The sequence below is a fragment of the Orbicella franksi genome, chromosome 4 (assembly GCF_964199315.1).
Source record: "Orbicella franksi chromosome 4, jaOrbFran1.1, whole genome shotgun sequence".
Lineage (NCBI taxonomy): Eukaryota > Metazoa > Cnidaria > Anthozoa > Scleractinia > Merulinidae > Orbicella > Orbicella franksi.
The window spans coordinates 22,512,769-22,539,800 of NC_138148.1; the positions used below are offsets into that span (position 1 = coordinate 22,512,769).

The 27,032-nt window shown below is 38.7% G+C and overlaps 1 protein-coding gene across 4 annotated transcripts in view; it reads left to right on the top strand.

Annotated features, from left to right (window-relative positions):
* LOC145484909 (nuclear RNA export factor 1-like) overlaps positions 1-27,032 on the top strand; it is a 257,953-nt gene that overhangs the window by 27,879 nt on the left and 203,042 nt on the right. For all 4 annotated transcript variants that reach the window (XM_081463536.1, XM_081463537.1, XM_081463539.1 and 1 more), the window contains 3 exons: positions 6,382-6,465; positions 23,688-23,795; positions 25,060-25,191. In XM_081463536.1, coding sequence (XP_081319662.1) covers positions 6,382-6,465; positions 23,688-23,795; positions 25,060-25,191 — 324 coding nt within the window. The remainder of the gene's footprint in view (positions 1-6,381; positions 6,466-23,687; positions 23,796-25,059; positions 25,192-27,032) is intronic.

The following is a 27,032-nucleotide window of genomic DNA, read 5'->3' on the forward strand; positions in this document are numbered from 1 at the left end:
TGGGGAGACTGGAATGAGTGCTGTCAGAGGGGCAGGGGACACTGGTCAGTGTGGTGCTACACACTCTGGCAAGAAGGATGTTTGTTTAAGAATCGCTCCAGTGGTTGTGAAAGGACAAGGTCAGCACAACACAAATGTGACAAATGTGCTACTGGATCCTGGTTCGGACGTTACGTTATGTGCTGTGAGTCTACTGAAGAAACTCCATGTAGATGGCGTCCTAAGGAATTCTCACTAGTGATCATAAATGGTGCATCTGACACTCAAAAGGGATTTGAGTTGTCTTTGTCTGTTTTAGGATTACAAATGGAAGAAGAAATCGTGATAGATAGCGTTTTGACAGTGGATACATTGTGTTTACCTCCAGGTAGTTCACCAACCAAGGAAGATACTGCTAAGTGGCCTTATATGAAAGGAATAGACTTTCCAAGAACGCAATCTGATAAAGTGTCAGTGCTCATTGGCAGCGGTGTTCCTTAAGCTCATTGGGTGTGTGATCAGAGGCGTGGCAGGTGTGGTCAACCTTATGCTGTGTGTACTCCACTCGGTTGGACTCTGATGGGACCATTGAACTCGTTATAGAGATTGCTTTAGTGTGAACTTTGTCCGCTATGACGATAAAACGTTTCATTAGCAAATGGAGAGCATGTTTAGGAGTGACTTTAACGAGCCTATGATCTCCTCAAAGGTTGCAATTTCAGGTGAAGATCAAAAAGCACCGTTGCAAATGGAAAATTCTGTGAAGCTCGTGAATGGCCACTATCAGTTGAGGTTGCCATGGAGGCACAAGTCAGGAAACCTCCCGAACAATCGTGAATTTGCATTGAGAAGATTGCGCTACTTAAGGGAAAGATCCCAGCGCGACCTTCACCTCTTCGAGAAGTACAGAGACACTATTAATGATTATGTCTCCAGCAGTTACACAAGACAAGTTCCTTGTATAAACAGGAAGCTGTGAAGGATACACCAGTCTGGTACTTACTTCACCATCCAGTTTTTCATCCTCAGAAACTAGGGAAAGTGAGAGTCGTGTTTGACTGCGCGGCCAAGTTTAAAGGCACCTCCCTGAATGATCAGCCCCTTCAAGGTCCAGACCTAACGAATGGACTTTTGAAGTTATCATACGTTTTCACCAAGAACCCGTAGCTGTGGTTGCGAATATGGAAGGGATGTTCCACCAGGTGCGGGTAACTCCCGATGACTATAATGCCTTAAGATTTCTGTGGTGGTCAAATAATGATCACTCCAAAGAGCCAGTTGATTACCAGATGTTAGTGCACTTGTTCAGAGCCATGTTGTCTCCAAGTTGCACAAGTTTTTGTCTCGAGAAGATGGCCTCGGATAATCTGGGCGAATTTGATGTGGAAACCATTACCACTGTTGACCGGAACTTCTACGAAGACGACTGGCACATTTGTCTGGCCAGTTATGGGAATTGTTGTCAAGAGGAGGATTTCAGCTTACCAAATGCATTAGTAATGACAGGAATGTAATTGCCACTGATCCAGTAACGGAGAGAGCGCCCTCTGCTGTCAACTTGGATTTGGAGGATTTCCCTGTAGAATGCACCTTGGGAGTGCAGTGGGCCATGGAAACAGATGACTTTAACTTTCACATCATGGATAAAGGAAAGGCCCCCACATGTCGAGGAATCTTGTCTGTTGTAAGCTCTATGTGCGACCCTCTTGGGTTCATCATGCCTATCATTCTGCTAGCCCGAGAGCCTGTTGCAGAGCCTATGTGAGCAGAAGTATGGCTGGGGCAAAGAGATTTCTGATGCGGATTCCATTGTATGGCAAGGATGGCTGAAGGAACTTGCATGTTTGAGAACAATATCAGTTTCCAGGTGTTTCAATCCACCAGGATTCGGTGCAGTCAACAACGTTCAGTTACATCATTTCTCAGATGCTTCTGAATATGGTTACGGAGCAGTATCATACCTTCGAATTGTCTACGACAAGGATGTTCCGCATTGTTCTTTTGTTCTTGGCAAATCTTGTATCACTCCCCTGAAAGTGGTGTCCATACCATGTCTTGAGTTAGCAGCTGCACTGGTTGCTGTGAAGTTGAATTGCCTGATTCGGAATGAGTTAGAGTATCCCATACACAACACAATCTACTGCACGGATTCTACCGTAGTCTTGCAGTACATTCGCAACAATCAAGAAGATTTCACGTTTGTTGCCAACAGAGTCTCAATGATACATGATGAATCCACACCACATCAATGGCGACACGACACCTGTGTGAACCCTGCCGACATTGCGTCCAGAGGGGCAAAAGGTTCCGAACTACACAAGCTGGACCTGTGGCTTCCCAGCCCAAAGTTTCTGTGGAAGGATGAGGAGAATTGGCCCGAAGAACCATCCCAGTTGCTGGAATTGCCTCAAGACGACAGTGAATATAGAAAATGCCCTGATCGTGTGAACGTGATTGTCCATGGTAAAATGTTGGAACCGCTGTTGTCTTGCTATTCATCCTGGAACAGTCTTCAAAAGGCCATAGCCTGGTTAGTACGTTTCAAGAAGTATTTGGTTGGCCTCCTTAAGGAGGATCCAGACAGCATTCCCAAGGGACCCTTGACTCTCAGCGAAGTTATTGCTGCAGAGAGGGTCATCATCAAAGCTGTCCAGCATGATGCATTTCCAGCGGAGCTAGCTGTGGTAGGCCAAAGAGCATAGGGGAACCAGAAGAAGTGTGTTCCATGGTCTAGTCCAATACGCAACTTGAACCCATCCGTTGCTGAGAGAATATTAAGAGTAGGAAGTCTATTGTCAAGTATGGACGCAGTCAGGTGAAACGTTAGGATGTTTGTTTATATGCCTAACCATGAGGGCCACGCACATTGAGGTCACGCACACATTAGAAGCAGACTCCTTTATCTGTGTGTAGCAGTGTTTTGTTAGCCGCAAAGGGAAGCCCCAGGAGATACACTGCGACAACGGCACCAATTTCATGGACGCTGAGTGAGAGCTGAGAGAAGCACTGGAGTGACTGGACCAAGCCAAAATCTATAATAGTCTAAGGTCAAATGACATTTAGTGGTCATTGAACCCTCCTGAGGCAAGCCATCAAGGTGGAATCTGGGAATGTATGATCTGCTCTGCCCAGAAGATTTTGGGTGCCATGTTAAAGCAAAAGCTGGTGAATGACAAAACATTGTCAACCCTGCTGTGTGAATTGGAAAGGATTCTCAACGACGGGCCTTTAACTTCCCTTAGTGACCACTCAGATGATCCTGAGCCGCTGATGCCGAGCAAACTCCTGCTCCTGAAATCCAATTCCTGCCTCCTGCCAGATGTCTTCAAAGGTCACGACAAGTATAGCAAGTGCTGGTGCCAAGCACAATGCCTGGCAGATTCATTTTGGAAGAGATGGATGAAAGATTATTTACCAGCACTTCAAACAAGGCAGAAATGGAGCGTCCCTCATCAAAACTTCCCCGTCAGTGACTTGGTTCTCGTTGTCGACAAGAAGACGCCCAGAGGTCGCTGGCCAATGGGCTTGATCAAGGTGGTGTTTCTAGACAGCAATGGCTATGTGCGCAGCACTAAGGTGAAAACGGTCACATCTGTCTTCAGATGTGACATCAGGAAGTTGTGCCTCCTTGAAGGAGTCCAGAACTCATGAGGTCTATAAACTGATAAGTTCTATGGTTAAGACTGCCACACTACAAACTGCGTAATCTGAAATAAGTTAATTTTCGTCACATTACTGTTGGATCTTCGTAGTCGAGGAGTTGGTTATTTTGTTGTTGGAATTAGTTGGTACTAGTAGCTAATTCAGGGACGGTGTAGACACCAATCCTCTGCCTAGCCCCAGTCTGCACGGCTATGCATAAATAGTTCGACCTTCGTGCAGGTTATTTAAATCGCAAGTATTTCAGTTGAGTTCACAAGTTATAACAATGTTGCGTTCTTTGTGCTGTTTTGTTCGCCGTATTCCCAAATTGTCAGGTAATGCCCCCTTTGTTTGTTTGCCTTGAATTTCCTATGTTATTTTTATTTATTTTGTATGTTATTTCCATTGTTGTAATTAGTTGTTCCACTCTTAATGTATTATGTTTGTTACCTTTATCCTTGAAACCACTGGCAATGTCATGTAAAATTAAGTTAAGAGTTTGAGTTGTTTGTAACTGCATCAAACTTCTTTACAACCTAAATTATTGCCAGTGCATTGGTTACAGCAGCTTTCAGCAACTTCACCTCTGTTGTCAAATTTGGCTTGGAGTGCCTTGAGATTTTCACCTTGAATTTGCACTTTTCTGATCCTAAAGCCAGCCCAACGTAATGAAATATTTCCCACGAAAACTTCTCACCGGTAATAACATCTGTGTTTCAGCAATTCCAGTTGCTTGATGGAGTGGAAATTTTCAATAGCAGCTTCCAACAATTTCTACTCTGTCTCTGGAACAACGCTATCAAATTTGGCTCGGAGAGCCTCGAGATTTCGACCTTTAGCTTGGATTTTTCTGCTCCAAAGGCCAGGCCGACGTAGGAAACCATTGCCCACGAAAATGTCTCAGAACATCTCTGTATCATGTGAGCAATTACCATTGTTCCACATCAAATAACTTTACAGTTCACAAATGCACTGCCACTAATATAAGGTAGAAAACCTTCCCAATGCGTATTACAAAAGGATTGTAATAGAAATGCCAAATGCCTATACCCAGAAAGCAAACAAAACAAGTGTCCTTCTGTATTGCAACAATCGCAGTCATGTAATACCTTGACCCAGAAATGTAAAACGATATATGTGCCTGCAATGTTGACTAAATTCAGCAATTTCAGGACCTTGATCTATTGGTTAGCAGAAGTTTATGGATGATGGAAGGAAATCATTTGCATGTCATTTGAATAATCTGCACCACAGCTAAAACCCTATAGATTGCTTATGTAATCTCCGAGTTAAAAAGCAGGGAAGAAAATGGGATGTTGGATTGAAAGAGGAATTTTTATTAATTTATGTTTTGTTGCAGTTGGAACTTGAGGTCTTATGGAAAGGCATCCTGCTGATATGTTTGCAGTTTCTGTCAGTACAGTACATTTTTACAAGGGTCAACTTTTTAGCTGTGACCTTTGAAGGTTCGCTGCTTTGCTGGCCATCAAAAGAGGAAATTAAGGCCCATATACCAAAATTGTTTTTAAAATTCATATATGATCTTTCATATATTTACCTGCATTCTTAACCATCTGCTGGTATATAACATACTCACAATGTGACCAGCTACCAGTTTGCTTGATAGCTCAGTTGGTAGAGCACTCTATTGGTATCGCAGAGGTCATGGGTTCTTGTGGTGATCAAGCCTGAATTTTTTTCAGGCTTAATTTCACAGCTGCTTAAGCTATGTATATAACTGCAATGATCACATATGTTTTCTTGTCTTTCTCTGCAGTTCAAATATATATCTTTCATATATTCACTTGTATCCTCACCGTTTATGGGTCTATTATGAACTCACAACTCGAGCAATTCCCAGCTGGCTTGATAGCTCAGTTGGTAGAGCACTGCACTGGTATCGTAGAGGTCACTGCTTTGAATCTTGTTCAAGCCGGAATTTTTTTCAGGCTTTTAATTTCACAGCTGCTTAAGTTGTGTATAAAACTGCAATGATAAAAGTTACCGTATACTTTCAGACTGGCAAATTTTTTGGCAATCTCTTCAAGATTTCCGTATACCTTCAATCGCCAGCAGAAAGCCACACAACTCAAAGTCTCCTTAAGAATGGAAGTAGTATTTGGATTCTCCCTCCCTAGACAGGATTGAATTGTACTGTTGACAAAATTAAGTTGAGGACCTACCTGCTGTGCAGCTTTGGTTGGCATGCATAGAGATATGTGATCAGCTGTAACCAGGGTACTTTCTCAAGGGAGGAAGAGAGAGGACTCTGGGAATGAGGTTGATTCAGTGTAGAAAAAAAAATGCAATACTGTAAAATCCCACATTCAAGCACCCCAAGTTATGAGCCCGCCTAGACATAAGCTCTTCTATTTCTGACAAGGATATTATTCCTGATATAAGCCCCCCTGGATAGAAGCCCATCTAATGTATGAGTGCATTCCTTTTGCGTTTCTTTACAAACATCAAAATTTGTAATTGAAAGTTATAGGCTAATAGGGTAATAGGGTAATAATACGGTAATAGCTCTAAATGTAATGGTATGTTAGCTTTAATTCGTTTCTTGATTATGTTTTATCTTGTTGTTCAGAAATGTATCTTTTATTTTGCTTATATGCCCCCCCCCCCCCCCAGATATAAGTCTCCCCATTTATAAGCCCATGCAAAACCCCATATGGAGTTATATTAGCCCAGGGTTTTAACATGGCGTTTTATGGTAGACATTGAAGTGATTGACTTTGCATCGGTTTTTTCTCTTAGATCCTCCAGGGAAAGAAACATGATAAAGAATGGCTAATAAGGAAACTTCAGAGTGCATGTGAAGAGGCCTTTCAACCAGTTCAGGTAAGTAACACTATGATGTACTGTGAATGTCCTGCTTTGTTGGATTTCATTTTGCTTTGTGTGTATCAGGGTTCTCATTAGGTGCCTTCTGCCGGCTAAAGAACCAGCCACTTTGATTTCTGAGCCACCTACGTTTTCTTGAAATAAGTATGTAAGTTGACAAGAATGTGTAGTTCCAGAAAATATCGATACCCCCACCACGGAGGGAATTTCATGTTAGACCCCCACCTCCCGCAAATTTCCACTTTCTCAACTAAAAAATAAACCCCACCTCTCCGTAATTTCCAAGAGTATTTTATGAACACCCCCAAGTGCTGGAAACAATTTTTCTTTTTCAACAGGACACGTGTCCTTTCAAATCTTCATTTTGACCAGACATCTGATCAATTTGACCAGACATTAATTAGCATAATTAATTACTATAATTAATTGGTCATTAGCATAAAGATTTTCAATATGGATGGTTCAAAAGTTCATTTAAATTTGATTTATTTATCATTATTTTGTGACTAACTAGATGACTTTATATACTAGATGACTGCCTCTTTCTCTCCTCGTCATATGTTATTCAAGCAAGCATACCTTTATATTGAATGCATAATTAATTACTATAATTAATTGGTCATTAGCATAAAGATTTTCAATATGGATGGTTCAAAACTTCATTTAAATTTGATTTATTTATCATTTTGTGACTAACTAGGTGACTTTATATACTAGATGACTGCCTCTTTCTCTCCTCGTCATATGCTATTCAAGCAAGCATACTTTTACATTGAACGTTACCAAAGTTGACTCTAGGGTACATACATGAAGTGCTAACAGCATAAATTACTTGCAAAAAATTTCAGACATTTTATTTTGCAGGTTAATAATTTTCGGACACTTTTTGTCTCATTTCGGACAAATTTTGGACAAACATTTCAGACACATAGCACAAGTAATCCATGGATTGAGTTTGATTGGGATCTGCACCACCACAACCTGTCAGATGCCCGGTCATGGCATCCTTGAGCATGGAAATTTTGCAATTTTTTCCAGGGAAGGATACCCTGAAACCCTGCCACAGGTCCTCACTGTAAGGACACTTGAAAGCATGCTTTGGAACCCAAACCACCTCCAACTTTCATATAACTTGCTTCAGGAAAACATTTTGAGAAGGCTGAAAATCATTTGTAGGAATTTTTATTCAAAAAACGGACTAACATAACATCTATACAGAGAAAACAAAAAAGATCTTACCACAAGGCATAATCAAAGTGCTCTGTGAGCAAACTTGTGAATTGAACAAAAGGATTAAAATATTTTTTGGATTATATTTAGTATTATCTGGTTTAGGGAATATTGTGGTTGATTTTCATATTTAGAGTACAAGCAGTAGTTCAGTGTTCGCCAATAAGGTACCAAGGAAACAAAGTAACATTTGGATAAGAAGGCATTACAACTGAAACGATCATGCTATTACATTTGACAAGGGTGGACAAGGTCATGTGTTTTAAACATTTATCATTTTTGTCTCTGGTTCACCAAGAAATATTTGGCAGTAAATGTGGTTGAAAAGTGAACATTGGAAATATTGAAAAATCAAGGCAATACTGTCTTGATGAAAACATTAATCATCCTCCCTTTATCAAATGAGATAAACGGTAACGAGTTTTGAGTTTTGTTGCAAAATGGCATTTTCAGGTTCTGCTTATAAGGACGTACATGTACAAGGACATGTTCATGACATTTTCGATGGAAGTTTCTGATGTAAAAATTCCGTGAAATGCAAAGTCTAGGCGATGTTTTCATTTCAAGTTGCAACAAGGCGACGAGGAAACTTGGGTTATTTTCCTTTGTTGAGGGAAATTAGAGAAAATTAAGCAGAAACAGAGGAACAGACTTCCAGCTCATGTAACCAATGTAGGTATGCTGATGGTGAAGTATCCACAGCGAAGAATATCTAGTTTCACTGGCTTTAAAAACAATGAAAATGATTGGAAGAAAAACCAGCCTGCGAGAGCATCTTGTTTTTTTGGCTCTTGGTTTTTTTTTTTTGCATGAAACAAGAGCAGAAAAAAACAGGTGCCCTTGCAAAGAAAAACACAAGCGACTCAATTCAGCCACATGTTTATGAGCTAGACGCAATTCAACCGGATGTCCAATATTTTCGGACTTCAAATTGGATCTCTCCAGGGTCACTCGTTTCCCGACCGCTGGTCAAGGGGAACAAAGACTCTTGGTACAAGCCTGGTAGCATTCCAGTGGAAACCACCAACCAGTCTGTCCGCAAGAACAATTTGTGATATCACTGGAGATTTCGATCTTATCTGATACTCAGTGCGTGTTTACCGACCAGTGCGTAATTTTGGCAATTTTGACCTTCAGGTTTGATTTGTAATACTTGATAAACAATTACACTGAGGCCTTGTCCACCCTACGCCAGAGAAATTTGAAAACGCAGGTTTATTTCTACGGTAAGGTCTTCCGTCTACACTAATTTGCCTTGAAAACGAGTGTTCTTCAAACAAAAACACTGCCGGCTTTGTGTTTTAATGTGGACGGAAAACATTTTCAAAATGGAGCTTTTCCAAAACGATGACATCACGATTTCCTCAAACACAAATCCAAAATGACCGGTGATTGTTTTGTTTTCAAATTTCTCCAATGAAGTGTGGATGGAAAACATTTGATGTGTTTTCAGAGTGATTAACACCCTTTTCAAATTTCTCCGGTGTAGTGTGGATGGGGCAGGGTAGTGTAGTGCAGGGTAGGATAGTGTTTGCAGTTCCAGGGTAGCCATTGAAAGTTAATGCTTACATAGACCAAAACATCCCACATGAACGCCTCCAGATAGACTTGCCACAAGTAGATTTCTACTTCTATAAAATGAAGTTGACTTGTTCCGCTTGCTCAGATTCAAATTTAAAATTTGTATAATTTTTGGCAGGAAAACATGGGTGTGACGTAATGATTCACAGCCTACCCCTAATTCCCTGGAGTTTTTTTTGAAATATTTCAGAGCGAGTATAAGCAGAAAAATAAACCATATGCCCTGTAACCACAGCCATGTATAGGATCAGATTTTAAGACATCATTTATTTAAAGTTGAACAAATGACGGGCCAAAATTTTAAAAAATGTCAACAACAAGAACTCAACTTGAGGTGTATTATAATTGACGCGAAAACAAGAAATTATATTTTTTTCTTTGTTGCTCGACAAAAGCCGAGAAAATTGAACACGTAAAAATGAGTTAATTATTGACTTTGGAGGACAAAATGAAACTGAAAACAACATAATTTCGGGTAACCCCGAAACACTGACCCCCAGTCTGTGGACCCCACAACAGACCAGGTCCGCAGACTACCCTATGGACTGGTCCATGGACTACCTCTACGGACCCCATCTATGGACCACCCTAAAATAGTGTAAAAATAATAATAATAAAATAATAATAAAAGCTGTTTTCAGTGTAAGGAGATGCCGATGGTAAGAAGGAAAGTTCTTACCTTCCGTTCGTGGCTCAATCTGGCTATGAAGATATATTTTTAGGCCGTTTATTCTTGTTTGTATCTGTTATTCTGCTGAGTAAATTGTAAAGCCTGGAATGAGTTCACAAACCCACTAGAGGATGGGCTGAACAAAATGGCAGAGCGGAAATAACACAAACTTTGAGGCTTCCCGGAGGCTTCCCCGTATGCGTCTTTCGTATACGTTATGGCCACAGCAAAGGAAATGGCAATGTGTAATGATATAAATTGCACTCGAGCCTGAATCCAGGTCAGCCCATTTAGACAATGTAACGTTCGAAATTTCGCCATCACAGATAATCTATTAGACAACCCGTAACTGAAATATTTATTTATTATTTTTATTATATTTTGGGGAGTGGTCTGTGGAGGGGGTCCTTGAGGGGCTCCGTGGACTGGTTCATAGGTAGTCTGCGGATCCGGGCCATAGTGAGGGTCTGTGGACCGGGGGTCAGGGTTTTCGGGTTACCCATAAATTTCAATTCTTTTACTATAGCGGATAACATTTGAGAAAACACCGGAAAATAACAGCGAAAAGACATATCTAAAATACAATTTAAAAACAAGAAATCAGTTAATTTCCTCATTTGCAACAAATAATGCAGTGCAGTGAAAGAAAGATGAAAGTTGTAAATAAAAAAGACGACAAAAACAAGCCAATTATTTTGAAATAAATCGTATTTCAACTGTGCTAAATTAGTGCCCACTTAGTTCTTTTCTCAGGAGTTTTATAGTAGCTGAATGAAACTAAAAAAAATGTTTTTGAACGAAGCGAATAAACTAAACAAACACGGCCACGGAGGTCGCCGTCATTGAATATGCAGAAATCCACGGTGCAAAAATACTGTTAACTTTAAAAACCTAAAATTCCCAAAGAAAGGTAACCAAATGAAAGAAGCATGACAGGAAGTTCAATAACAATAAAGTTTCATTCAAGATGAGGCAAAAAAAAAAGAACTATCTAAAAGCAAAAAAATGTTCAAAATTTCGCAGACGTGCTTCTCTGCGTGACAGCATGTTCAAATTAACTCTTTACGCTAAAGTGAAAGCCTGACTTTTTATCGGACGTGGCTTTAGTAGTTGTTCAAGAATTAGAATTAAACTTCGAAGTAATGCTGTGGATTACCACTTTTGTTTTCTAAAGTCCAGGAAGCTGCTTTAAATCCGCGATCTGTATCCAAAACCCACTTGAAAGCGCAATGACTTTATAAACACAAGGTTGTATTTACCTTCAGAAGCATCCTTAATTTCCGTGTCAGAACTTTCTGGCCCCAAAACTATGGCTTTGACTCCTTTCTTGTTCAGGCTGGACACCTGGGCCAGGTTGTTCAAAGCCTGGTTAAGCTAGCTCAGGATTAGCGAGAATTTTGATTTCAGGTTTGCAACTTTTGGGTGCAGTTTCCTGTTTATATTTTTTTTCCTTCAGGTTTGAGTTTGAAAAACCTCAAACTACGCAAAACATAATCAATGCAAAACATTTTTATACAAAGAAAATGGATACTTCGGTTAACGTTTAATCCTGGGTTAGCACTAACCGGCTTTCGAACAACCCAGCCCTGGTCTTTCATCAAGGAAATCAAAGGAAAAATAACAAGACAAACTGTCTCAACAACTTCTCTTTCACCATGTTCAAAAAATGTGGAATGTTAAACTCTCTTCAGATCCAGTTGGTGATTGCGACGACTAATGTATCCTTCATCTACTACATTGATTCACTCCGACTTCTTCGAAACCAAGCTTCTCGAACAAAACATCTTGTTTCAGCTTACCTGTGTTATGTGTAGCTTGTGAAGAGCCCCGGTGCAAAACAAGTCATGAAGACCTTCCCTCAAAACAAACGTTGCGACTCTATTTGCCAACGAATGAACACATGTGACCTCTAAGTTTTAAAAAAGGCACTGTTGAGCATCAGAAAAATCCACGAATGCCAAATGTACTCACTGACAGTTGCTCGGTGAAGGACAAATTAACTTCCAGATAATCCTGGTACAGACTTGAGCGCGCCGAGTTATAAGCAGTCTGATTAATTCTCATAATGTTTGTTTTCTCCTCCTGACTTATGTAATGTTCATGTAGAGGGTAGTGGACAAGACTGCGGGTGGAAAGGTTCCGTGATCGACTCTGGGTGGAAGGTGATTTGTTATTTTTTTTCCTTTCTTTTTTCGTTGTTTTTAGCGATACAATAAATAAATGCTCTGTGTTTCTATCATTTCACTCGCTATATGTACATTTACTATACTGTAACCCTACTTCAACGACTTCTGTTTCTGTAAAATCCATACAAAGTCCGCATCCAGTGGGAACTTGTGCTGCTCATCGATTTTACGATCCTCGATGTTCTCATTTTTGGTGGCCGAGTCTTCTTTAACTAATATCTTTTATAATTTAGACCTTTAAAACAGCTTATTTTAATTAAAGATGAACAACAATTTAAAAGTAAGCCGCGAGCGTACCTCATTTGCATAATGTGTACAGCCCATTGAGCAAGCAACACATTTTCCCATAACTCACGATAACTCGTGTTGCGCATGCGCAATTCACGAGTTAAAAAAGGAACATTTTCAACACTTTTTTTGGCTGCTAATTTTGATTTTTTAGCTAGTGAAATAAAGGACCTCTGCAGTACAAGAGATACAATCCATAGGCACACATGATGTACTGAATACTCAAGAGTTTCCACTTCGTTGCAGGGTGCATGGGGCTGGCAGCTACCTTTGATCTCGCTGCTTTTCTGGTTTCTATGATTGCCCAAGTAAAGAAATCTGTCAATCAATTGAGAACAGTAACGAGCATGCGCATAACGTGAAAATAATGCGAGGAAACCACGACAAACTGCAACATGTTTCACTGCCATTTGTGTTCAGGATTTGCCTTCGATTCCATAACTTTTTATTCGTTGTTAGCACTTTTTGGCAATGGCTCTGAGACAATCAGGACTAAGGAAACAGGACCAGCTTTGTGCTATTTTCCTGGCAAGCATGGTTGCATTCTTGGTTGCCTGGAGAGGTTTCACTGTCTCAGGAAGATAATGAAGCTGTAGTTTTTATTTTGCTGTGAAAATGTCAAGGTCCATTACCTCCCATCTTCTATGGAAAATAGCAATGTCAATCTGTTTCTTGACTGCCATCATATATCGCAAAGCCTGCGAATGTAAGTCTTCAAAATATTTCTCAACTGTTCAGGGTTCTATATTTAAACTTGAGCTTACATTAAATATGCTTTTCTGTCTAAAGTTTTTTCTGTCTTAACTTGCTGTCTTATGAAACACTGCATTTACTTTATGATTTTCCTGTAATATGTTGAGTCTGAAGACTTTCTTTTGAGTAATTTAAATCATGAACTTGGAGGCAGTTACAGATCAGTCAACAGTCAACAGTCAACAACATTGAAAAAAGCTACTAGATTTGCATGCCTCGATAATACATTGATAATAGGGGTTTTGGAAACCTGTATTCCTTACTGTTCAGTACCAATTTGAGGTCTGAAATTTGAAATCATTTTTCTGCTTCTGCATATGGGAATGCCCAAAATGGAATTGCTGGTGACTGACTCAAATATTTTAATTTTTATTAAGGTGAGGTATTTCATTTACAGGTACAAGTTAGTGACATGTGAAAATAAAGAAAGCAGCTTCTGTTCTCATGTTTGGCATAATTTGTACTGGTGATAAGTGTCAGTTTTATTTGTGTTTTAGGAGAAAACTCTGTCATTCTTTTAGATATCAAAATAGGGCTGCCATTCACTCTTCTGCTGAGGGAGATAATTTACGAAATAGACCCAGGGAAGGGAAATGAACGATGTTACCTGTATGTGTGTGCTAGTAATGAGGTAGACAGGCAAAATGGTCATTCATCTAGACAACTAACTTTAACTTGGGCAAACCTAAGTCAACAGGACCTCCATGACATTTGAAATAGGCCATTTTTGATACTTGGCTTTAAGGCTTTGGAGAATAACCAGATAAGACATCAAGCGCAAGGGATCAGGAACAGTTGTTTAGCCCCTAACCATTTAACACCCAACCAGAAGTCGATTAGCCCCCCAACTAGAAGTCCAAAACTACAAGTGGTCTGTTTCAGTTTTAGGCAAACCATCTGACATTATTTATGAAAGTGAATACTGGATAGGCCACACGGCAGAATTGAGAATTCGTCATTATCTCTTTGGTTACAACACAATAGTTGTGTTGTTGATTGTTTTTGTTTCTTCATAATCATCTTCAGACTTTTGTTTGACCTTCTAGACTTAACAGCTTAAATAACGGGTCCAATCACGAAGTCCAGATGGAGAGTGTGCAGGAAGTTTGACTTTACCACCTCATTTTGTTGCTCTTTCTGTAGCCTTTCCCTGGCACTAATTTTTTATCCCAACTCTGAATCAGTTTTCAAACAGTTCATGTTCCTCTCTTGCACTAAGAATTGCCATTTGGAAGTCCTTAATACTACTTGTCTCAAATGGCAGTTCTTAGTGCAAGAGAAGAACATGAACTGTTTGAAAACTGACTCAGAGGTGGGAAAAAAAATTAGTGCCAGAATGCTCGAATGAAATATTTTAATGTTCATGGTGTTTAAAAACACCATGAATGACTGCAACCTGGCTCACACTGAATTAAACATTGACATTTTTAAAATTTGTAGGCATTTTCTTAGGCATTTTGTGGCATTGGCAACCTTATCAGTCACAATTTCGAGGCCTTCAACAATCTATCAAACCAACTTTTATAAATGAATAATAACTTCAAGGGAAGAAGTGAAAATTTGCCATGAAATGTTCAGACATCATGCCTAATCTTACATGTAACGTGAAATTGGCCAGACACATACATAATTTGGTTGCACAATGTCTGATTTCCAGCACTGCCCCTCATACCCTCTGGAAAATTTCATTTTGGCAAGAAAGGGTGGTAAAGTTACAGCAAACACTCCAAACTCTAGGCTGTCGGCATCGTGCATCACTTCTGTTTATTCTCAATCAGAAAATACACAGCACTTTAAACATGCTTTTTGCAAGTAAATAGATAAAATCGTTACTCATCAAATTACCTTCTATATCACTATATCTCTTTGTAAATTTGTTACAATTTCCGCCGAAAGACTGATAAGCTGAGTGTGTATGAAATTGATGCCATACTTTTATTGTGAACGCAATTGCGTTAGCTAATGATCGCTAACATACTCCCAAAGAAGGCTGTTATTTAAAATTACACACAAATGGACTGATATAAACAAGAACAGGAAATTCTCAAGTTTCTGAAATTGTAACATCACTTCTACCCTTATAAAGAAACTAATTTTCATGAAAGAAATCGACTGCCACTCAACAGCTTCACAGCCTACGAATGCAGATGTATTTCCGGCTGTCACTTGGTTGTGCTGGAAGTACTGTTTGCGAATCTGAGTGAGAGATTGATTTCAGTGACGTGAAAACTTTTGTATTGAACCAAAGTTCATCTGGAAACTAAATCGACCGTCCAACCGGGCCCCCTCCCCTCTGGAATTCCCTGGGATTTTGACGCTCCCCCCCATCCGGAATTTCCAATTCCCTTCGTGGTGGGGGTATGGCTATTTTCTGGAACCACACAATAACAAAACTAAATAAAAATTGCTGCCTGAAAAAGGAACAACTTTCTTCAAAGCCATTTTTAAGTCTGATAATGACATAGTCATTAATCCAAGATACAGGTATGAATGTGAGGTCCTCTCGATCCCTCGATTCCTGATAGGCTTTTTACCGATCTGCTGACTGGTATATGAAGGGTGGGAAGTCCAGTGCACTGCAGGATACAATTTCTTTATCAAAACGATCACCTGAAAACCTTTCTACTCTTAATTTATTTTTCTTACTAGCTTAATTATAGTTCCACATTGTACATAATTTCCACCCGTCTATTTATTTATGATTTTATTAGCTGTTTAATTTTTAATTATTGTGAACTTTAGGTAACCCTTGGAGGGAAGTAGTTCCTCTTAAGGGTTTTCCTGTCAATACTTGTAGTCTTTTGTATTGCCAAACTACTAAAGAAGTGATTTGTTTCAGTGGCAAAGTTTCTTATTTTTGTCGATTGTTTATATGGTCGACAGTGTATATTTTTTTAACTTAAAGCTCCCACTGATAAACCAATTCAGTACTGTTCAGTGGGCTAAATAATGTATTTTGAGTTGGAAATTGATCGAAGTACTAGATGAATTCGTTGTATGCTCTGTAAGCAGAGATGTGAGATGTGAAAAAAACTGACTTACAACTACTTGAAAATGATAATTGAATTCCAAAGTATGTTTTTAAACTGAATTGCAAAGTATTGACAAAAAAAAACAACAAAAAAAACAGCACAACCGCTCAAAAACCATAATTATTAAGGAGCCAGTGGCCAACATTAAGCTCACATGTAAATTATATTTAGTTGCGATAAGATTCACATTTTTTCAAACTGGAAAATAATTGATGATAGGCACGGTGAATTAGCAATGGATGAATAGTTCATGGTTTCATTGGATGTCCTCATATTACACCGCTGCTCAAGTTTAAAGTGTACCTAACACCAAAAATTTTTTGTTGCTAAAATAATAAAGCTTATTTTGTGGAGTAATTTGCCTCAAAAATTTTTTGATTTGGTTAAATCCTCGAATTTCTGTGCCCCTTTGAAACTGAGTTTCGAATGGTTCGCGTCCGCGCATGGGAAATCTGGGGAGAGTTAAAGCTGTGACGTCAAATCCAGAACGAATGCTTCGGCTGTCCTAGTCAGGTCTTTTACTTTGTTCGAGTGTAGAACAGTAGAAGCCTTTTTGCAGCACAAGTTCTTTCACCGGGACTCTGCAGTCGACTGTTTTCTGTTTTTATGAACAATGTCTTCTAGTTCATCTGATTCTGAAATGAGCTTTGACTCAGAAAACTCTGAAATTTATTATATTGCTGAAGAGAATGACTGTTCACGCTTATCAACATCGCAAACTGAATAGTCAAACGGTGATGACCGAGCTGATTTGTATGCTGACTACTCTGGCCAATGGAGAAGGGACGGCCAAATACCAGGAGGTGGATGCTGACAAAGAATTTGAACGAGCTCTGATTGACAGACTCGAAGGCAATGATATGTAGAAGTTGAAGAGTGATACTAGTAAGACTGTAGCGCGTGGCGTGTCTTTACTATCTTTGCGCCTTCTTCGATCTCACATTAATATACTTTCGTAAATACAAAACTAAAGGGAAGCAAACCTATCATCAAACTGGCAGCAAAGAGAGGTAATTCAGGCATGCACATGGCTGTATAAAATAAAAAAGTGTTTCCGAGTCCCTCTTTACATGCATGCACACAACATTTTACTTAACAGTGATTCTTCCAATTTACAATTATAGTTGTGAAACGATCAGTTGCATGTATAGTTCCTGAGTAAGAGGGGGGGTAGCTAGGGGGTTGGTTATGTTATTGCAATTTTTGGTTGGTCAAGTGTGAATTATGATTAGTGTACACCCGTTTAGTCCTGTTTCACTGTTACAAAAATGCTTTAGTGATCCTCGAACAATAATGTTACTGTCGAGGAAAAGGTTGTTGCTATTCATCGTGGTAGATGCAATAATAAAGTGTATTATCATTTGTCTCATGATGTAGTCACTGAGATGTAGATCGCGACATTTCAACATCAACAGGGATAGTGGAATTGAAATTCCCGAAGCATGGATACCCACGATCAAGAAAGACAACAACAGGAGAACGGTACAACAGCGGACCACTGAGGGAACAGCTACTCGCCCGAACAATGGAACAATAGGAGGATCGAAATGTACCAATCACAGCTGACCTTTGTGATATAAATGATACTGTGCAATCAGTCGACCTTATCGCCTGAAGAAGACTAGCAGTAAGCAGTTGAAATGTCGCGATCTACATCTCAGTGACTACATCGTGAGACAAACGATAATACACTTTATTAATACTGTTACTTTTTGTGATTTCTTCATTGAGCTTTGTTTTTAGGTATCCTGCCCTATCTTCCCCCCCTCCCCCCCCACCTCACCATAAGATACCTACTGCTAGGAAACTTTTTTCCATTAATCGTTTTTAGTTACTAAGTGTTTCATAATAAGAGTTCTCAAGGCTGGTGTATGGGATGTTTGGGAACAAGAGGATTCCTTTATGTAGCAATGATATTATTAGAAAGGAATTTACAGTTGAAAAGGGTGAAAGCTCTGAATGATTTGACCTTCATAAGGAATTTGAACAAAACTAGAGTGTGCTTGATATTTACTGTATTTATTTTGCCAAACTGCAACACAAACTGTTCTACAACTGTACAATACTGCAAAAATATGGCATTTGTTCAAAAACATATCAGTCTTATTCACCTGGAGACCAACAGCTTACTGAACTATTGATTCATAGACATAGACAGTTTGTTTTACTCGCACAACACACTTATAGAAAAAGGCCCCTGAAACATCAAAAGGACCCCTTTTTCATTGCTTGTGCTTAGTAATGTGAATTAGTATAATCCTGTTTTACAAACTGGAAGCAGCTGCCTTTCTTTCTTTTATTGTCAAGTGGAAAATTTATTGTTTGTGTCCCTTCACTGACCATTTACATGTCACAATCAACCTGGACAACAATAAAATTATGTTGTTTATTTATTTATTTTTGATTCTGTATTCTTTAATCTATTTCCTGGCAAACAATGACAAGCTAATAATAATATGGCTCTGTCTTACAAGGACTGGAAACTACCAAATTCACAAATCTGATTGGCTGAAACTGATATTGAAAGCAGACTAGATCATCCCATCTAGACCAGCATCTAGACTGCTAATGCTTTGCAGTGAAAAAGTTGTAAACCAAAATGCAAAATCATTGTTTTCTTCTAACAATACTTATTTATGGAAGTGCCAAAAAGCCTGATGAGAAAAAAAAAGCAAAGCAAAATGTCAGTTAGTACAAACCAGTTAAATTAAAAGAATTAAATTGTCCTTGTTTGTAAATTATAGTAAACATCTTATTAACCAAGCTTAGTCAGTCCGTATGGGAGAATCTTAACCTCGGTCCTGTTTACAGACCTCACTGTGTTCGGTCCTCAGTCTCCCATACACACCTCCTGCTCAGCTAATACGAGCTAAATTATGATAATGATGATGATAGTAATAATAATAATAATAATAGTAATAATAATAGTAATAATAATAGTAATAATAATAATAAAAAGAAGAAGAAGAAGAACAACAACAACATCAGTTCAATGATGGCTTTTCTACAGTGCAGCAAGTTGCAGACGCATTGCTACACACAACCATGTCCCTGTAAAAAATAATATTTATCAGAAACTTTTTTTGTGTCGCAACAATGTTTCCCATGCTGGGGAAATAGGGAAATATTTGTGTCTTCAGCAATGTTTCTGGAACAACGTGTCCTCATTTGGAAGAGCATTTGGTCAGCAGAGATGCAATCTCATAAGCATGTGTTACCATGGTATCAATAATTAAAATTTCCTATAAATACAATTCAAGTCCACAAGCCTCATGCAGAAACAGACACATACACAGACAGCTTGAAATTGTTCTGGTCCTGGTTGAAGTATGTTCTCTGTATATTGATAATACCCACATGTAAAAAGGGTTCTGAACATATAAACTAATTCTAAGCCATTCCTTGCTTGAATGTTTCCATGGCCGCATTTGTCGAACGGTGGGTCTTCTAAACTAGTGTGCTTGTTCGCACGACTTTGAAAGGATTTGAATCTTGCCCAAAATACCCTGACAGATTTCTTTTTCAAAGAACTGAACAAGGAAGGAAACTAACATATCAAGGCAGGGAACATTTGCTCAAAAAAAAAAAATCTCAACATTCTTCTGTATCTGTCGGCTGTGCTGACTGACTGCTGCTGTTTATCAGATCAGATGCAACAACGGCTGTATGAATTGATGGAAAAGCGGTTATTCCAAATTCATCTTGCTTAAGCCATGGAATCAGCAAAATCCCTTCCTCTCCCTGAAAATCCAGGTGTCGAGCGAAATCATCTTGTTTGAAATGCTTAGAACAGATCACCAAACTCAGATGGCTCTCACTTTGCATGTTTTACTTTCACGAAATCGATCCATTGCTTTGTACGTTTCTTCTCTTCAGGACGATCATCTCTCCATAAAACGGTATGGCATGAAGTGGAGTACCTCCTGTACGTTTGCTGTGTTGCTACATCCCACTACAATGCACCTGGCTAGCATTTTTTCGAACTACTTTCCCAGCCTTTCCCCACAGAAACAAGTAAATATGCGAATTTACAGAATCACCGTGTTCTGGATTTGATGTTGCATCCGGCCCTTGAACCATGCCCCATTGAACTCGGTTGTGAACCAAAATGGTGGCATTTTGATGTACTTTGACGAGTCATAGAAAATCAAAGATTTAACCAAATCGAAAAATTTTTGCAGTAGATTACTCCACAAAATAAACTTTATTATTTTAGCGAAAAAAATTTTGGGGGTTAGGTGCACTTTAAGGCTCAATGTAACTTGTGTAAAGGGAACTGTTTTCCCAGAACATTGCTATGCAGGTAATTTGAGGCATGATTGTCAGTTTAAAATTTATTATTCATTGCAAGTCTTGTGGTCAACAACACAATGATCATGTAATGATTTTAACATTTTCTACATTGGATGTTAAATATTTTCCCAAAAACAGTCTCCACAGTACTTCCTTGTGTCAACTTGTAATGATTGTAACCAGCTGAATTCAGAACTAAGTAAAAGTGAAAGAGATGCATCATATTGAACACTTGCAGTAGCTATTAAAACAATACCTTGTGACCCTAACACAGCCTATATGGCACAATGAAAACCAAATTTTTACAATATTTGTTCCTGTACTAAGGACATTATGTAGGCTAGATTTGAAGATTTTATAACTTTTCTGTATGTTTTTTATGAATGTTGCTACGGTTTTCTTGCGCCAAGAACTATGGCTAAATGTAGCAGTTGCCATCTTTTTTCCTACAGAGAGGGGTACATGGGGGGGTCTGAACACCGCAACACTGCAAAAAAAATTAACGAACACCACATCACTGCAAGAAAAGTCAACGAAACACCGTCACCGCAACACATATTTTTAGTGCCACGATTCGTTCATCTACACTTAAAATAATACTTTTATACCTCAACAATTTTCCACAAAATAAACACATCACAACGCTTTGCATTGTGCATCTGTCGATACTGCTGATGCCTGTAAAGCAGTTTTCTTGCTCTTGTGAAGAAACCTTGCGCAAAGCTAACAATAATATAATAAATATAATAAACTAATATTTTAAGGGGAGGCCTCCAATCCCCTAGAGGTGGTTTTCAGGAGGGTCCTCTAAAAAATTAAAGTCTAGAATATTCATTAAATGTTTAAAATACAAAAGTAATAAAAGCTAAAAAGGTGATACTAAAACTAAGGTTTAAAACTGGAACTAGGACTAAAAATCTACTCCTAGATAAGGTTAAAAGTGGTTAGCTAGGAAGTGGATGAAGAAAAAAGGGAGGAGCCTCTAGAGATGGCCTTTACCCCAAATCCCTCTGTTCTTTTACTTCGCTCACTTTTCTTGGTGTTTAAACCCACTGACTGAAGCCATATCTTGACTGAAAGTATTGCTTTCTGGAGCTAGCTACGTTTGTGTTCGATATCGATAATCATTTGAAAAAATAGAAGGTTGAGAAAGTCACAGGACCTTGGAGTGTAAACCGGTATCAGAATGACCTATAGACGAAGCCGAATAGCAAAAGGAAAAAAATTGTAAACGTATGTAATTTACAAAGCTTCCATAGCTTAGAAAGCCTTCTTTCTTCCCTGCTGATGCGACATCTGAATATATTTTGTGGCCAGTAGTTTTCGCCACCTTTTCCTTTTTTCGTAGAAAAAAGCTGCGCAGTCAATAATACATTATATTCAGCCTTGGCATTTCCAGAATTTCCAGGATTGTTTCTGTTCTTGCTCCTCCATGTCTCTACCGAACACTGAGCTTCGGTGGCAGAGGACAAGTGACTTGTCAAGTTACATATAAATGAAAACAGCTTTGAATTGGCAGCCGAAGCATATTGAAGACTGACTAGAAAGCGATGGTCTGTATTTTGTTACAAATCATTAACCTCAATGGTATGTGTTTGTCATAATTAACATGGATTAATGAAGTTTACATGTTAAATATAGGTCAAATTTAGGTTTGAGAAAGGTAAATAGAAAACCACAGCACCGCAAACAGTTTCATTTCACCGAACACCACAGCGTGAAAAACGCAAACATCACACACCATAGAGTTTGAGATCACTGCAGCACCGCAAGTTGAGATTTTATTCACTGCATCGATGCATTAGAAAAAACGCCGCAACACCGCAAATCCCCATGTCCCCCTTTACAGAGGATTCAAGACAGGCGGTGATCATGATAGTGAAAATTCATAGTAAATGAGATGATTTCTAAGTTTAATGGACTAGTGTCCAAAGCAGGATCCAAAAATCTTGAACATCGGCCAAACAAACGGATGACATAAGCACTGCAAAAGCAAATTAACAAGAAAACAATAAGATATAAAGGGAAAAAGCCAAGCCACAAAATTATACACTTATCATAATAAAACAAGGGTACAAATCACGCCATCAACTCCCATGAAATGCAGCAAACCTCTGACAAATCAAGGAAAAAGCCCCAACATCAAGTCCTATTTTAACCATTAAAATGGTGGGGCTCACCTGGGCCTGCCGGACTTTTCTTAGAGTTCAACTACCAAACCAAAGTTTTATGCAAAAATAATCCACAATACTGATCCCTGTTACCCCACAAATGACCAAAATAATGTCAATGTCAAGCACGGATGCTAAACAAACATTTTCAACGTAGCATGATTTCCATTTACTAGTTTTGATGCAAAAAAATGCTTATCTGTAACTGAGACTTGGCAAGTAACTGGCCTAGATATTTCACTAGCAGCTCCCAGAAAAGGTTGGCTTGATTCTCATGATGAGTGCAGAAATTGGTCGAGAAATGACAACCTACTCTCAACTCGCAACTCGAAAATTGCTCTGGCCAAGACGGCATATGATTTGGTTGAATACTGTCATGTGAACTGTGTCCTACACCCCCTGGCAAACAAGACTCATAGAAGTTTGCCAGAGGCTGTGCAGGATGACAGTAAGCAAAGTGTAGCAACCTAGAACTTTAAATGATACTCATTTGGAAATGTTTTGGGGTAGTCTGTTACAGAGTAGTCCTATGGGGTAGGCCATTATAGTAGTCCATGGAATCACAGTGACATCTTGAAAGTCGTGGAGAGATTTCTGCCAATCTAGTTTGTGTCTTTCTGAATCTCTTGAAGGTAGTGCTGTCAGCAATCTCAGCAAGATTCATATGTCTTTCCAAATTGTAGGGAGATCTTGGCAAGATCTCACCATTCTTGGTGAGATGTGGTTAGGGAAAGACAGATTGTGTACTTGCAATATTGAAATCTTGACATGATGAGTTCAGTGTGCGCTCATTAGTTGGTTAAGTCAAGTATTCAGTAATGTTTACTGTTCCAGCTACATGTACATGAAGGTCGTGTCACTGAACAGCAAATACCATGCATGCCTCTCTTGTACTCTTTATGCATGACAAAAGTTATTGGTGGATTAAAACTACCTGTAACTATAATATTGCTTGTAATAGAATTAAACGTATTATAATAATACATGTAATAATAATGATAGGCCATTGTTATAGTTTCACTACTTCAGAGGAGAGAGTGCAGCATTCTTTGTAGAAGGAGGAAAAGTTGCAGACGCTCTAAAGAAAGTTAGTCACAAAATAACAGTAAAGGATGGATCAAAGGTAATGTACCAACACTTAATAGTTTACTTAAACTCCTTATGGTAACTGGCTTAACCTTCACAGAGTAAGTTGATCAATGTTAACTTAAAGAAAATACCCTGTTAGAATGTAGAGCCATAGAGTTCATTATTTAGAAATTATTTTGTGATTGTAGAGCAGTTGAGCCATTGAGTCCATTATCTAGAAATGTGTGATTGTAGAGCCGCAGAATCATAGAGTTCATTTTGTGGAAATGAGTGATTGTAGAGCAGTGCAGCTGTAGAGTTCATTATGTAGAAATGTGTGATTGTAGAGCAGTAGAACTGTAGAGTTTGTTATGTAGAAATGTGTGATTGTAGAGCAGTAGAACCATAGAGTTCAGTGTCTAGAAATGTGTTACTGTAGAGCAGTAGAGCCGTAGAGTTCATTACGTAGAAATATGTGGTTGTTGAGCAATAGAAAGGTAGAGTTGATTATGTACAAATGTGTGATTGTAGAGCAGTAGAACCATAGAGTTCACTATCTAAAAATGTGTGATTGTAGAGCAGTAGAAGTGTAGAGTTCATTATGTACAAATGTGTGATTGCAGAGCAGTAGAACCATAGAGTTCATTGTCTAGAAATGTGTGATTGTAGAGCAGTAGAACTGTAGAGTCCGTTATGTAGAAATGTGTGATTGTAGAGCAGTAGAACTGTAGAGTTCATTATGTAGAAATGTGTGATTGTAGAGCAGTAGAGCTGTAGAGTTCATTATGTAAAAATGTGTGATTGGAGAGCAGTAGAACCAGAGTTCATTATGTAGAAATGTGAGATTGTAGAGCCAGGGCTTGAAAAAAGCCCCGTCTGCTCTTCTGGGACAAGTACATTTTCCTCTCGGGTAAGCAACTTTCTCTCCTCACTTGCCCCATGGGCAAGAACCCAGGCAAGCTGTCTGCTGACTAAATTTTTACTGACAAATTTTGAAATGAGTTAATTTTAGGCACATGGGTAAAATAAAAGTGTTAAGATGAAGCTTGACAAAAATTATTATATGCAGTCTTAGACAAATTTCCCACCTTTACTTCAAATGCTGTTGGTTTTTCAATCTCTGAAACTGCACAGACCACACCAGTACCCATAATGAACTGGCGGAAGGGGAGAATGGTTTCAGAGAATCATGACCAGACACATATAAAAGAGAAGTAGCGGTTAATGTTCTAAATGTGTCAACTACTTTTGTTACCCATTTCGGGTATAATAATTCAGTGAACATTGTAGTGAAATGAGTTATTTATCGTTATATTCAGCTCATAGTAAGTGTTCGTCCAAGTGCACCACCTCATAACCCATCAAGTGCAAGTGTTTTTCATGGCATGGCTGATGATTTAAGTGGTGAAGGCAGTGGTTCCTTGAATGATGATACCAAACAAGTTTTGAAGGTATGTTAGCTGCACACATGACCTCTTATAATCATGCATTAGAGAATGATATGCAGGAATGTGTTACAGGTAAGAACATTAAGTCTGCATATGAGCCAGATGGTCCATCAGGCTGGCATTTATCTCCTCTCTGTGGCATGAAGCAATAAGGAGTATTTGTACTCCCCCCTGGATGGGATGCTAGTCTATTGCAGGGTTACCCTCAGCATTAAATATGCTGCTACCCATTTATACACCTGGATGGAGAGAGGCACTTTGAGAGTAAAGCGCCTTGCTCAAGAACACATCACAATGTCCCTTGTCAGGGCTTGAACCCAGACCACTTGGTCCGGAGTCAAGTGCACTAACCACAAGGCCACCACATCTCCCAGTGTGTGTTCTAGAACTTGCAACATTTACATGACTATATACAGAAATGTTGTAATAAATATTGTTTGTGGATTTTTCCTAGTGTACCCATTCTTTTTTGCAGGATTTGTTAGTGGTGTGTAGTGATCAAAATGCTCATCTTTGTTTGCATCCCATTGTGTTACATTTGTAAATTGTGATTATTAGTTCAAGATTTTTATGAGTTGATAGTTGTTGAGGGCAAAGACCAAGTCAACTACCATCTCATAGAAATCAAGAGTGAATAATGTAATTGCTTTTATTTGTAGAATTATAACTAAATTGCATTCAAATAATGATTTCCAGTTGTTCCTACATGTGAAGAACTTCTGCCTGTGAGACTAGGACAGATTTGAAAATGAAGATCATATGCAAAGCTTTTATACAATATACTTATTAAACATTATGCCCTTGAGTTCCCTGATGGTGATTTTCAACCACATTTTTGTACTTTCCAACTCTTCCTTCAAAGGGAAAGAAATAATTTCATACAAAATAAAAGTCATTAATTTAGAATCCAATACTTTAAGCTCTTACAAGTAAGGATATTGGCTTACAAGAATATTCCTGTCACCTGTATTTTTATTCTTTTTTTTTTTTTGTATTAAATCGTTAGTGGGGAGGCCCACATGTACATCACAAATAGCTTTACAGTAGAGTCCTCAATTAAGATAATAAACAATGCAAATAATCAAGGACAATTGCTATGAACCTACATGTACACCCTAACCTTTTGGTCAAACTGCGATACAAAGCTAAATGCGATTTTGAGAGAATACATTTACTCCCAACTAGCTGCCAGTATAATGTGGTAATGCCGTCTTAAAACCACATTAAGTTTATAGAACTATCAAGAGTGAGGAAGAATTAAGGAAAAGGAAAAAGTTAAGGTGGCTTACTACAGTTTTTCTGAAACTCAGTAGCGCGCACTACCATTGCCTGCCAGGCGTCAGTATTAATCGTGTGTGCAAAAATGATGCAAGTAACCCTAAGAAGAAAGGAAAACCACGTCAGCACTTGAAAGGCATTAAATCACTTTGGTATACATAGCAATAGTTTCAAACTCTGTTCAAACATGTGTTTAATCCTAGGGCCAAAAAAATATGACAAAAAAGCTCTACAAATAACCGGTAAAAGAACTCTAATTTACTCTTGCTTTCTCACAGAGGATACATGGCGTCACATGAGCGCGCTTAAATAAATTACCACGCGTGTTTTTCTGATTTTTGTGACGTCAGCTTGACCAAATAAATGCTAATTTTCTTGCATTCCCCTTAGTGATTTTTTTTAAATTTGGCTAATTTCTCACCACATTCAATTCCCATAAAATACCCTATTTTTGTTAAACTCTGTCGGAGCTAACCTAATACATGTATATTTAGAATAATGAAAAATTACAGAATATTGGAAAAACCGTCTGAACAACCTTGACTTTTTTTACCAATTCAAAATGT